The 13,466-nt window shown below is 37.4% G+C and overlaps 1 protein-coding gene across 1 annotated transcript in view; it reads left to right on the top strand.

Moving 5' to 3' along the window:
* Positions 1–10,302, top strand: part of NAF1 (nuclear assembly factor 1 ribonucleoprotein) — a 44,898-nt gene extending 34,596 nt beyond the window's left edge. Inside the window, exons 7-8 of the mRNA XM_023516045.1 lie at positions 4,369–4,555; positions 9,696–10,302. Coding sequence (XP_023371813.1) covers positions 4,369–4,555; positions 9,696–10,222 — 714 coding nt within the window. The 3' untranslated portion in view covers positions 10,223–10,302. The remainder of the gene's footprint in view (positions 1–4,368; positions 4,556–9,695) is intronic.
* Positions 10,303–13,466: the final 3,164 nt, after the last annotated feature.

Here is a 13,466-nt window from a genome sequence, read left to right as displayed (position 1 = left end):
GATCATTTTAGGAAAAAAAATATTTTATGTTATATTTAATTACAGTTTAATAATTACTTTGCTTATCATTTATCTTATAATTTTCTGTTCTTAGCAACTTTGATCATGTCTGATAAAGGTAGATCTCATTTTAAATAATTTTGTTTAATTTAGTAAATTTATATGCAGCATGAAGACATTTATTATGGTGATTTTAATAAAAAGTTGCTTTTCTTTTGGAGGTACATTGTTAGGAGCTATCTGCTTTTACATTTTTTATAATATATTTACCATCCTAAAAGAGACTTGTTGATTTTCTCTCTATGTACATGTCACCAAGACAGTACAGGTGCCCCAAAAGTTGCTTCTAAACTCAACACATAGGGAAAATTATAGAGGAATGTACCTTTATTTACAAAAAGTTAATTATGCTAAAGTTACAGCAGTGAGTGTATTCATTTCTTGAAAATGATGTGAATTTATAAAGTATAAAAGAAAAATACATATAAGTTTTTAAAATGTGCTCAGCTATTCTGGTAAAGCTTTTCAGTATTATAGACTTTTCATATTTGCAGATTTAACTTTGGTTTTAAATATTTCAAGCAGTGCTAAAGATCATGGTCTGCATTAGTTTCTAATTTTTTGCTGAGGCATGAATCGCAGTTATGCCCATTTTGAGAGTTTTATGCAGGTAGGAGTCACTTAACCAGTGAATGGATCCTAACTTAGTATCCACATTGAAGTGGGATTATGCTTTCTAATTAATGACATGTATCCATGTGATTCCCATTAAGGATGTAAATATTCACTTAACATTCTTAGTTATGTTTGGAGCATCTAACTGAACTGTTTGGAGAGTCATAAAAATTTTATAACGTATCTGTTGTAAAAAATAATTCAGATATTCTAATATATCACTGTTATTTTAGGATAGACCTTGTAGCAGCCTGTATAGCCTATGGCTAGGAGGAGTGAGAGTTATAAGAAATACCTGTATAGCTCAATAATGGAACACCTTGGTGAAAAGGGCATGGAAAGGGATTTAGCTGTCCTAACAAGCACGAGGGCTCGCGAGATGAGAGCATTGGTGAATTGGCAGTCTCTACATCTGTGATATTCAGAGGCACGACATTAGCCTTATATTAATTAGGCTGGAGGAGAAAGCAGTCAGGAGCATGCACGTTCTATCACTGACCTGCTTACTCTGACTCCTCTCCTGCCTGCAGAACGCCAGCATGGCATCTCTCTGCTGACGATCACTAAGCTCTGCTAAAGACTAAGATCTATCTATTCTAAGACTGCTTTACTCTCTAAGACTCACTCTCTCCTGCTAACATAGCGACCGTGTTTCCCTGAAAATAAGACACTGTCTTATATTTATTTTTTTCTCAAGAAGAGACACTAGGGCTTTCTTTCAAGGGATGTCTTATTTTTATTAAGTATAATACAACAATCTACATTTATTCAAAGACAGTTAAGTCATCTTCTGGAGCCTGACGGGGATCTGACCTTGTTGGTGGGGCTGGCGCTAGTGATGTGAACTCCTTTCCCCGAGCGGTTTGCCATGGGGTGCACCCGTGCAAGTGCAAATGGCTTGGAGAAAGGAGCTGTGGCAGATAAAAGGTATTCCAGTCTTCCTTACTGCTCCCCAGGGAAATGCAGGGTGTGGCTATGTAGATACATATCTACAGACCATTAATAGTAATGGTCTAGTAATAAGACCTAGTAATAAGGTCTTATTATCGGAGTAAGGGCTTATTATCTACGTGGCTATTATGTAGATACATATCTACAGACCATTAATAGTAATGGTCTAGTAATAAGACCATTACTAGGTCTTATTATCAGAGTAGGGCTTATATTTAACAAATGCATAGAAATCCTGCTAGGGCTTATTTTCAGGGAAACATGGTATTACCTAGGTTGATCCATCCTAGATTAGAATTTGGAATTTGTGAGTTTTAAATTAAAAAAAGCACACATCTATGAAAATAGAACACTTTTGTAGAGAAAATAGGAGAAATTATGTGCTGTGAAAATATTGGGCTTGTATATAGGCCCTAAAAATTCTCAGGAATGATATTATTCATCTTTATATCCATTTTTAACATAACAGGTAGTTTATATTTGAGTAAATGTTTTATGAGTACAAATCTGAATAAATTTATATATAAAATATTTTTCTCTGATTTTAGAAAGTGATAGCAGAATACTATCAGAGTAATCTCTCTAAACTATACCAATTAAAAACCTTAGTTTATTTATTTTATTATTTATTTATTTATTTTTGAGACATAGTCTCACTCTAGCCCAGGCTAGAATGCTATGGCATCATCATAGCTCACAGCAACCTCAAATATCTTGGGCTCATGCAATCCTCTTGCCTCTGTCTCTGGAGTATAGGTGCCTGCCACAACATCCAGCTAGTTTTGTTGTTTTTAGTGGAGATGGGGTCTTACTCTTGCTGGGCTGGTCTCCAGTTCCCAAGCTTAAGGAATCCTCCTGCTTCAGACTCCCACAGTGCTGGGATTATAGGGATGGTCCCCCATGCCCAGCCGATGTCCAGTTGTTTAAAAGAGAAAAAAAAGTTTCTTTCTTTTTTTTTTTATTTTTTAAATTGAGACAGTGTCTCACTTTGTCGCCCTTGCTTGGTAGAGTGCCGTGGCATCATAGCAACTTCAAACTCTTGGGCTTAAGCGATTCTCTTGTCTCAGCCTCCCAAGCAGCTGGGACTACAGGTGCCTGCCATAATGCTCACAGACCGGGGCTGGGTTCGAATCCAGCCCTGGTGCATGTGACCGGTACCCTACCCATTGAGCTACAGGTGCTGCCAACATTAAGTTTATTAACTTTCCTTCATGCCTCTTCATTATCATTCCCACTACCTGAAAATTTTCTTTCACTTATTTTCATGAAACTCTCCATTACATATTTATCTTAAGTTATTTTTACCCAAAAGTCTACCTTTACCTTCTTTCTTTTTATTCTTTTTAATCTAGCACCATGCTTCCCTAGCACTCAGTCACAGCGCTTCACTATATATTGTTGGTTTATCCATTTTCTCATGCATAGATCTTACCATGTTAAAATCAGTAATCAATAATGCATTTGAAGGTACTAAAATTGGTTGATGTTTTTGAATTTGATTATAGATTCAGAGGTATATGAATTGTAGAGGATTTGATAGAATGTATTTCAGCAAGGTCATACTGAAAATATCCCACAAACCTTCATATTCGGTTTATGTCTTCTTTTTGAATGTGTACCCATGGATGCACGTTTATATATTTTTATGTGAAACATAGCATCTGTTTTCTAGTGTTAATAGAATAATATCTGAATTATAAAGAAATCTTGGCAGTCATATAATGGTAATAGCTCAGAAGTCTTGGGGTTTTTGTGGATTATAACAGTGAATCCTAAATCTTAATTGAGTGTGAATTTTACCACTTGCTATTTTTATTTATTTATTTTTCTTTTTAAATTTTATTTTTTTGAGACAGAGTCTCATTTTGTTGCTCTCGATAGATTGCTGTGGCGTCACAGCTCACAGGAACCTCAATAAGTGATTCTCTTGCCTCTGCCTCCAGAGTAGCTAGGACTATAGGAGCCTGCCACAATGCCTGGCTATTTTTAGAGATGAGGTCTCTCACCCTGACTCAGGCTGGTCTCAAACCTGTGAGCTCAGGCAATCTACCTGCCTCAGCCTCCCAGAATGCTGGGATTATAGACATGAACCATTCTGTCCGGCCTACTTGTAATTTTAAATAATTTCCTATTAAAAGTTGGGTCATGCATATATCTGCTTATAAAAGCCTTTTCCTATATTCTATCTAAATAGCTTCCCCATGACTTTCTATGCCTTTACATGGCTTTATTTATTTATAGCCCTTAATGATATGCTTAAAATACATTAAAAGAATTAATATTTAAATCTGTAAAAAATGAAATCTGTGAAGTATTTAGAACAGTACCTGGCATATAATCAGTATGTGTACATTTTGAATGAATGAATTGTAGAACATTCCATTTTTATATGATCTGATAACGTATATAATTTTCTCAGTTTTTACTGTTCCTTCCTTTGGCAGGTGATGCTATGAAGAATCTTAAGTCTAAGCTGGAAGTCAGACTTCTGCTCAGGGAATACCATATCTGAAAATTGTTCAAGATTGGCATTTTAAAGTTTTATGAGACTTTCTAGGAGTTAAAATAACAAAAGCCAAAAACCTTGACTACTCATCTGATTATGGATGTGTGTTAATTAAGAGTCTTTAGGCATTTATCAAAAGTGCTTTGATTTTTTATCATGTCCAATTAATTCAGATACAGAAAATATTAAGTATTCAAACAGGCAACTTTTATTCAGGGTCAGTGGTTAAATAATAGGCTTATTCTCCTCACCTGAAAGTATGTACTACTATGAAATTGGCAAACCTATATAACGTAATTGTATATGCTTTTCTCTGCAAGGCCTTAGATTTTAGTGATGATGAAAAGGAGGAAGCAGCCAAACAGAAGAAAAAGTCTCAGACTCAAGGCCGGAAAAAACTCAAATCTGAATTGAATGAGTCAAGTAAGTAAATGCAATATATAAAGTTATTCTTTATCTTCACTTACATCTATATAAGTTTATCAGTAATAAACCTGAAGGAAATGTGGTTCTCTGTGTTCACCTCCTGGCATCAGAGGCATTACACAGCATGGGATGTGCTGGGAGAGAGTCACAAGGAACATTCAGTGGTAGTTTTATGAGCGTAAGGGTGTAAAAGTGGCTTCCTGGGTAACAGCCACACTAAGCCTTGTTAGAGTCAGTTAAAGCTTCTCAGCACATTTTCCTTAAGAAACCTATTTGCTGCCATTTTTAGAATTTAGTGATAGGATAATTAACACCTCAGTCACAGTATTTTTTTAAAATATGGATTCCCTTTTTTATTTCAGATAATTGTAAGTTCTTACATAGTTGTAAGAAATAATAGGAGAGATACTGTATGTACTTTACCCAGTTTCCCTCACTTGCAACATCTTAAACCACTTTGTAGTACAGTGTCTCCTTTGGGGTATTAGCTTCCTACAAGTAAGATACCCAACAGTTCTGTCACCAGAGACCTCCTTCATGTTGCTTTTTATACTCATAGCACCTCCCCACTTCTTCCCCCTCTCACATCATAGCAATCATTCATCTGTTCCCCATTTCTTTAACATATTTTGTCATTTTAATAAGTTATATAAATGAAGTTATATAATAAGTTACCATTAGAGATTAGCTTTTGCCACTGAGTGTAATTTTCTAGAGATCCATCCAGATTGTTGCATGTTATCAGTAATTTCTTTTTATTCCAGAGTAGTATTTTTATGGTATGAATTTACCACAGGTTACTCATCCATTCATCCATTGAAGGACATCTGGTTGTTTCCATTCAAGAGTTATTAGGAATAAAGCTGCTGTAAATACTTGTATACTTTTTTTTTTTTGAGACAGAGTTACACTTTGTTGCCCTGCTGGCATTGTAGCTTCCATCAACCTCAAACTCTCCCTCAAGTGATTCTCTTGCCTCAGCCTCCCAAGTAACTAGGACTATAGGTGCCCACCACAAAGCCGAGCTATTTTTAGAGATGGAGTGTTGCTCTAGCTCAGGCTGGTCTCGAGCTCGTGAGCTCAGGCATTCCACCCACCTCAGCCTCCCAAAGTGGTGGGATTACAGGAGTGAGCCACTGTGCCTAGACTTTGTGTGTGGGTTTTCATGTGAAAACAAATTTTCTCTTTCATAAATATCCAAGAGAGCAATGGCTTGGTTGTATGAGTTGGAGACCAGCCTGAGCAAAAGCAAGACCCTGTCTCTACTAAAAATAGAAAAACTAGCTGGGTATTGTGGCAGGTACCTATAGTTCCAGCTGCTTGGGAGGCTGAGGCAAGAGGATTGCCTGGGGCCAAGAGATGGAGATTACTATGAACTAGTAATGCCATAGCACTCTATACAGGGTAACAGAGTGAGACTCTTTTTCAAAAAAAAAAAAAAAAAAAAAAGAATTGCTATACTTTTTCAGTGTGACTATACCATTTTAGTTTGAATTTTCCTAATGTCTACTTTCCACTTGCTATACATCCTCTTTGTGATATATCTGTTCATTATTTCTCTCTTTTTTACTGTTGAGTTATTTTTTCTTTCTTTTTTTTTTTAAGAGACAGAGTCTCACTTTGTCACCCTTGGTAGGGTGCCGTGGCGTCACAGCTCATCACAACCTCTAGTTCTTGGGCTTAGGTGATTCCTCTTGCCTCAACCTCCCGAGTAGCTGGGACTACAGGCACCTGCCACAATGCCCGGCTATAGGAGAATTTTTAAAAATATATTTTAGATACTAGTTTTCTGTCAAATATGTGGTTAGTACATAAGTCTGTATCTTGTCTTGAGAAAGTTCAAATTACCAATTTTTTTAATGGATTCTGAGAACTTCTTGCTTAGCCCTAGAAAGATTTTACCCTATTTTTTTCCTAAAAATTTCATTGTCTTCTGTTATACATTTCACATTCATAATTTATTTTGAGTTAAGCTTGTATGCTTGTAGGGTGTGAGGTTTAGGTTAGTGTTTATTCTTTTGCTAATGAATATCTTGTTTCTGTCCATTTGTGGGGAAACTATAGTTCTTGCAGTGAATTTCTTTTTAACCTTTAAGGAAAATCAGGTGGCTCTATTTGTGTTATTTTTGTGTTCTGTATTCTGTTTCATTGATCTATGTATCTGTACCAACAGTCTTGATTATTATGACTGTATATTAAGTATTGAAATTGGCTAGAGTGATACCTCCTACTTGATTCTGTTTTTCAAAATAATCTATTGCCTTTTGATACAAGTTTTACAATCGTCCTTATGTTGACAAAAATTCTTGCTGGGATTTTTTTTCTTTTTTCTTTTTTTTTTGTGAGACAGTCTCACTCTGTTACCCTCAGTAGAGTGTTGTGGTATCACAGCTCACAGCAACCTCAAACCCTTGGGCTTAAGTGATTCTCTTCCCTTAGCCTCTCAAGTAGCTGGGACTAAAGGTGCCCCCCAAGGCCTGGCTATTTTTTGTTGCAGTTGTCATTGTTTAGCTGGCCTGGGCCAGCCTCAAACCTGGCAACCTTGGTGTAACCACTGGGCTATGGGTATCGAGCCATCTTGCTGGGATTTTGATAAGAATTATGATAACCTTTATATTAATTTGGAGAGAATTGACAAATGTTTTTAGCCATACATTCCATGAGCATCACTTACATCTTTATTTAGATCTTTAATTGCTTTTAGCAGTATTTTGTAGTTAGGATGGAAGTCCTGAACGTTTTTTTCCAGTTTATTTTTTCTGGGTATTTTTTCCAGTTATTTTCTTTGGTTCAGTCTTCTAGTTCCCTGGTTTTTCTCCTCTGTGCTCTTCATTCTGTTGAGCCCTTCATTGAGAGTTTGTTTTTTCTTTTTAAAGACTTTTCTTTAAGCATGTTTAAGCTTACAACAAAATTAAGAGGAAGGTAGATAAACCTTATACTCTTTTCCCCATAAATGCATAAATTCCTCTCCTATTTTCAGCATCCCTTACTAGAGTGATAGATTTGTTACAATTGATAAACTTACACTGACATGTCATAGTCACCCAAAATCCGTTATTCACTTTAGTGTTCACTCTTTGTTTTGTACATTTTATGAATCTGGACAAATGTGTATGGCGTGTGTCTACCATTATAATGTTATACAGAGTAGTTTCACTGCCCTAAAAATCAGCTCTCTGTTTTTCCCACTCATCTTCCCATCTATATTACCATTAGTTCTATGCATTTAAAGTTTCTTCATGTGTTTTCATGACTGGAAGGCTCATTTCTTTTTGGCACTTGATGTTATTCCATTGTCTGGTTGTACCACAGTTTATCCATTCACCTACTCCAGGGCATCTTGACTGCTTTCAGGTTTTGGCAGTTATGAATAAATTTGATAAGACCATCCATGTGCAGGTTTTTGTTTGAACATGTTTTCAACTCATTTTGGTAAATATCAAAGAGCAAGACTGCTCTATCTCATGGTAAGAGTAAGATGAGCTTTAAGAGACTGCCAGACTGTCTTCCAAAGTGGCTGTGCCCTTTTGCATTCCTGCCAGCGACAGATGAGAGTTCCTTTGGCTCCTCCTCAGCAGGGTCTCGTGTTGTGTTTGGGATGTTGGCAATTCTAATAGGTATGTAGGGATAACTCATTGTTTTAATTTGCATTACCCTAATGACTATGAGGTAAAATATCTTTTCATACGTATTTACCATCCTTACATCTATTCTTCCGTGCATATATCATGCCTTATCTAAAATGTCGTCATCAACCCGTGGTCATCTAAATTTTTTTCCTTTGTCATCTCCTAGGAGTTTTATAACTCTGCATTTTCCATTGAGTTTTAAATTTTGATTAATATTAAGTCCTAAAATTCTTAATTTTTATTTCTTTTATGTCTTTTTTTTGGTAAGACTTTTCTATTTTTAATATTTTTAGCATGTTCATAATCTCTTGTCAAATCGTTTTTATGGCTGCTTTAATTTTTTTTTTCCTATTTCTAACATCTTTGTGTAACCTCTGTTGATTTTTCTTTTTCACTGAGTTTGAAATCTCCCTGGTCCTCTTTAAGAGGAGTGATTTTTAATTGATAACTAGATATATTGGGGATTATGTTACAAGACTGTGAATCTTAATGTAAATTCTTCTGTTGCAGCTTTCTTACTTTATCACCCTTGGTAGAGTGCTGTGGCATCACAGCTCACAGCAACGTCCAACTCCTGGGCTTATGCTATTCTCTTGCCTCAGCCTCCTGAGTAGCTGGGACCAGAGGCGCCTGCCACAACAACTGGCTATTTTTTTGTTGCAGTTTGGCCAGGGCTGTGTTTGAACTCACCACTCTTGGTATATGGGGCCAGCGCCCTACTCACTGAGCCACAGGTGCTGCCCAAGCTTTTTCATTTTTTGTTCTGTTTGTTTTAAATACCACTTTTGCTAGGAAAAGAAGGAGAGTGCGGATTAAAGTCTGGGTTTTCTTCTTAGCCTCTGTTAACACCCAAGGCTAAGAGTTGCCTTATTTCTACTGGCTGAGGGTAGTTTTCTGACTTCCCATGAGGTCATTTCTAGTGCCTGGCCAGGGATACGAGTATCTTGTCACTGCTGTCCACACAGTGTCCACTGACGCTAATGGAGGGTGATGGCCTTCTCACCAGTGGGCAGTAATGAAAATCCTGATTCCATTCAGTCTTCTCTGATACCACCTCAGTGCTCAAGGGGGGAAGTAGAATGGTACTGCTGCCAGGGGCGGTGATATTCTAAGTTTCCATGTGATCTCCACTGTCGCTGCGGGGAGCCTTGTTGTGGTGCCCTGCTTAACCTGCTCTTGACACTACTACCCTGGGTTTTGGTATTTCATTACTGCCTATCTAGGCTCCAAGGCTGGGTACCCAGTGATGGTACCGTGGTACTCAGTGATGGTACCACGGATGTATGTGTGGTATTCAGGTGCAGTAGAGTGGTTGTTGTGTAAGGGGGCCTTCTGTTTTCTGATCCTTTGGCTTTACATTTTACCTTTTCAATGCATTTAAAATTGTTATATAACTATCATAAAATAGCACTGGACTTTAAAGAAGTGGCATTATTGGAATTTCAAATAATACTTTTTGATGTATTGACCTTATTTTTGTTTTTATGTTCCCCCCCCCCCATTCTAAGGTGAAGATTTTGCTGAAGTACATCAGAATTGGAATGCTCATGGCTCTGCTTCAGAGCATTACAAAGGATACCACAACAGAAAATTCACACGAGGCTTTTCCAGGGGTGGATATCCTCGCCATGGCAGGCCTCCATCTCAGCAATTTTGTAACTCAGAACATATAGTATCTCCATTTTACAATTCAGAACATACGGTGTCTCAGGGGACTTCAGGATTTAAGCCTCAGAGACAAGATAATCCTATTATGCCACAGTACCCGTTTCCTCCTCCGATGTTTGACATGTATAATTTTTCACTGAATCACCCACCCCCACCCCCAGTGTTTGACATGTATAATTTTTCACTGCATCACCCACCCCCACCCCCATCCCCATCTGTAAACATGAGTTGGGCTGCAGCAGCTGTGGCAGCTCATCCATCAGTCAACTTAGAATACTCTCTGCCTCCACCGCCACCCCCTCCCCCGCTGCCACCTCCATCCTCTTCTGGAGACAGTCATTCTTCTCATTTTGGACCTTACTATTAGGTATATATATGCATTTCCAGAAAAGTGTGGACTTTTCATATTATATGCTAAGGATTTTATTTTAAAGAAAATAAAGTGATTATGGAACTAGATTTTTAAAAACTCTGTAAAGTACTAAATGATATCTTCAGTTGTAAGTTGTATTCATATGAAAATTTTAGCTCAGATTCTTGGAAGAAAATCCAATCATGTAGTATTTAATTAAAATTTTGGATCCATGCCTTCCCCCACCCCTACTCAGTTAAATAATATGTATAATAATGTGCATGGAACCAGGTTCATCATGGATTAAAATATATTGGTTTTCTTGGTATAGTCTGGAAATAAGATGTTGAAGTCCTGTAGAGAGTCTTTAAAATAAAGTATTTTTATAAATTTATACTTTGGAAATTGATTTCGATTATAAGTACAATTACCAGTAAAACTTAAATAACCTTGGATTTTTTTTAAACAGATGAAGCGTATACAGGAAGAAGACTTTATACAATAGACCCCTCTGTAAGTTGACCACGCAAGAGACTGTAACAAAGTGGTCAATATACAGAGGTGGTCACCATAAGGGACGAGGCCTACTGCACTGATACATACCTACGTTGCACGTACAGGCTGTAAAAACTGGGTCAAGTTGAAGTGGTTGATACAGGGAGGTAGTCAACTATGGAAGTTCTACTGAGTATTGTTAGAAGCTCTGACTATAAAGCAAATGTTTATTATTATGCATGAGCAAATTTCTATTATCTATGCAGATTTTCATTATTTGGGCACTATTCAGAAGACTTTACTATATCACCCAGAGATGTCCAATCTTTTAGATTCTCTGGGCCACATTGGAAAAGTCGTCTAGGGCCACATGCTAAATACTGAAACACTAACTAGCAAAAAAAATAGTCTGCATAATTGTCATGATACCTGACACCAAAGATAAGCAAAAAGGTCTGCATTCAATAATCCTGATTACCCAGCAGCCTGTTGAGACAGTTTTAAAAATCATCAAGCAGGTCTCAAGTTTACCGATACAGAAGTGTACATATCTTAGTAATAAAATGTCTTTTTGATATTTTTTATTGTAAAAGTCAAAAGTGGACAACATGAAACTAGTCAGATATTTGACATGGTATTTGAGAAACTAATGTATCAATATCTGGTTTGATGGAAGTAGTTGCAATTCTCAGTGAGTTCTCAAGGTGCTCATCAGATATTTTGGTTCTGGTTTTACTCTTTTTTTTTTTTTTGACAGCGTCTCAAGCTGTCCCCCTGGGTAGAGTGCTGTGTCATCACAGCTCACAGCAACCTCCAACTCCTGGGCTCAGGCGAGTCTACTGTCTCAGCCTCCCAAGTAGCTGGACCACAGGTGCCCGCCACAACGCCTGGCTATTTTTTGATTGTGGCCATCATTGTCGTTTGGCAGACCGGGCTGGATTCAAACCCGCCACCTTAGGTGTATGTGGCTGGCACCTTAGTCTGGTTTTACTCTTAAGAATAATTTTTTTGATGTACTATACAGTGATACTTCATTTTAGTTGCTCGTGAATGTACATGCTACCAGAAAGTGGTGACATGAATAAGGTGTGATTGTGAACACAGAGATACTCGTCTCTGGGAAGGTGAGACCAGTAAGTCTGGTAAACAGACATGATCATGTTTTCTTACCAATAAGTCTGGTAAACAGACATGATCATGTTTTCTTTAAGTTGAGTGCATATTGTAGCTCTATCCATTCCCTTTCGAAATGGGCAGGTAACATTTGTTAACTGCAAACGGAGTTGGAAGTGCACCAAAATATTATTTTGCCAGAAATCTCTTGTATCAATTTGAAAAGTAAGGCTGCATACTTTTAACGGTTCACAGGACTGTGTTTAACATGTTGAAATTCATAAAATTGTTTGTCTTAATTTAAGTTTGCCGTAATTTCAGTTTCATTTGGAACATGGTTAAAATTTAAAATGTATTTATAAGTGGGATTTTCACCTAAAAGATGCATCTTTAACTCATTTCAATGAGTGGTTAAATCTATTAAAAATGCTAAATCTGTAAGCCAGTTTTCATCATCACATTCTGGCACAAATTTTGGTTTTGATACAATAAAAGTACAACTCAATAACATTTTGCAACTCATAAAATCTTTTCAACATTTGGCCTCTATTTAGCCATTTTACCTCCTATGATGTGGCTATGGTCAGCATCAGACTTTAAGAATTCCTGGAAGGGGGGAGGATTCAATCCGTTGGCCCTCATGAAATTCACAGTCTTAATGAAGATTTATATGACATTATCCATTTTTAAAGGTTTTATACATAAATTTTCTTGATGTGCTATGAAGTGACACTTCATCAAATGTGAATTTGAGGCAGCAATTGCATCGTCTTATATTAATTTTACAAGTCCCTCTCTTTTATCTACATTGATGGGGTACCATCTCTTGATTTAGTTGTGTCTTTTAGTGGCAATAGAGAAGCCATTTCTTCATGACATTGTAATTGTCATAAATACCTCTTAAGAAAAATCGCAAGCTGACCATATTTGTAGCATCGGTACTGTCATCTACCGTCAAAGTAAAAAATTGAAGATTAGCAGCTTTACTTTCCAAACCTTATTTATTTATTTTATAGACAGAGTCTCACTCCGTTGCCCTTGGTAGAGTGCTGTGGTGTCACAGCTCACAGCAACCTCCAGCCCTTGGGCTTAGGTGATTCTCTTTCCTCAGCCTCCTGAGCAGCTGTGAGTACAGGCACCCACCACAATGCCTGGCTATTTTTTGTTGTTGTTGTTGCAGTTTGGCCAGAGCTGGGTTTGAACCCACCACCCTCCATATATGGGGCCAGTGCCCTACTCACTGAGCCACAGGTGCTGCCCTCCAACCTTATTTTGATAGGTTTTTCAATTGGCTGGTATAGTAGTCTGGTGAGACAAACTGATTTTAGAAATGTCCCCTCCTATTAAAATTTATTTATTTTTATTTTTATTTTTTTTTTTTTGAGACAGAGCCTCACTATGACGTTCTTCGTAGAGTGCAGTGGCATCACAGCTCACAGCAACCTCAAACTCTTGGGCTTAAATGATTCTCTTGCCTCAGCCTCCTAAGTAGCTGGGAATACAGGCGCTCATCACAACACCTGGCTCTTTGTTGTTGTTGTCATCATTGTTTAGCAGGCCTGGGCCGAGTTTGAACCCACCAACCCCGGTGCATGTGGCCAGCGCCCTAACCAGTGAGCTACGGGCGCTGAGCCTATTTTTTTTTTTTTTT

This window comes from Otolemur garnettii, unplaced genomic scaffold (genome assembly GCF_000181295.1).
Source record: "Otolemur garnettii isolate 467f Iridium unplaced genomic scaffold, OtoGar3 scaffold00085, whole genome shotgun sequence".
In the NCBI taxonomy this organism is placed as follows: Eukaryota; Metazoa; Chordata; class Mammalia; order Primates; family Galagidae; genus Otolemur; species Otolemur garnettii.
This window is presented reverse-complemented; position numbering and strand designations above follow the sequence as displayed.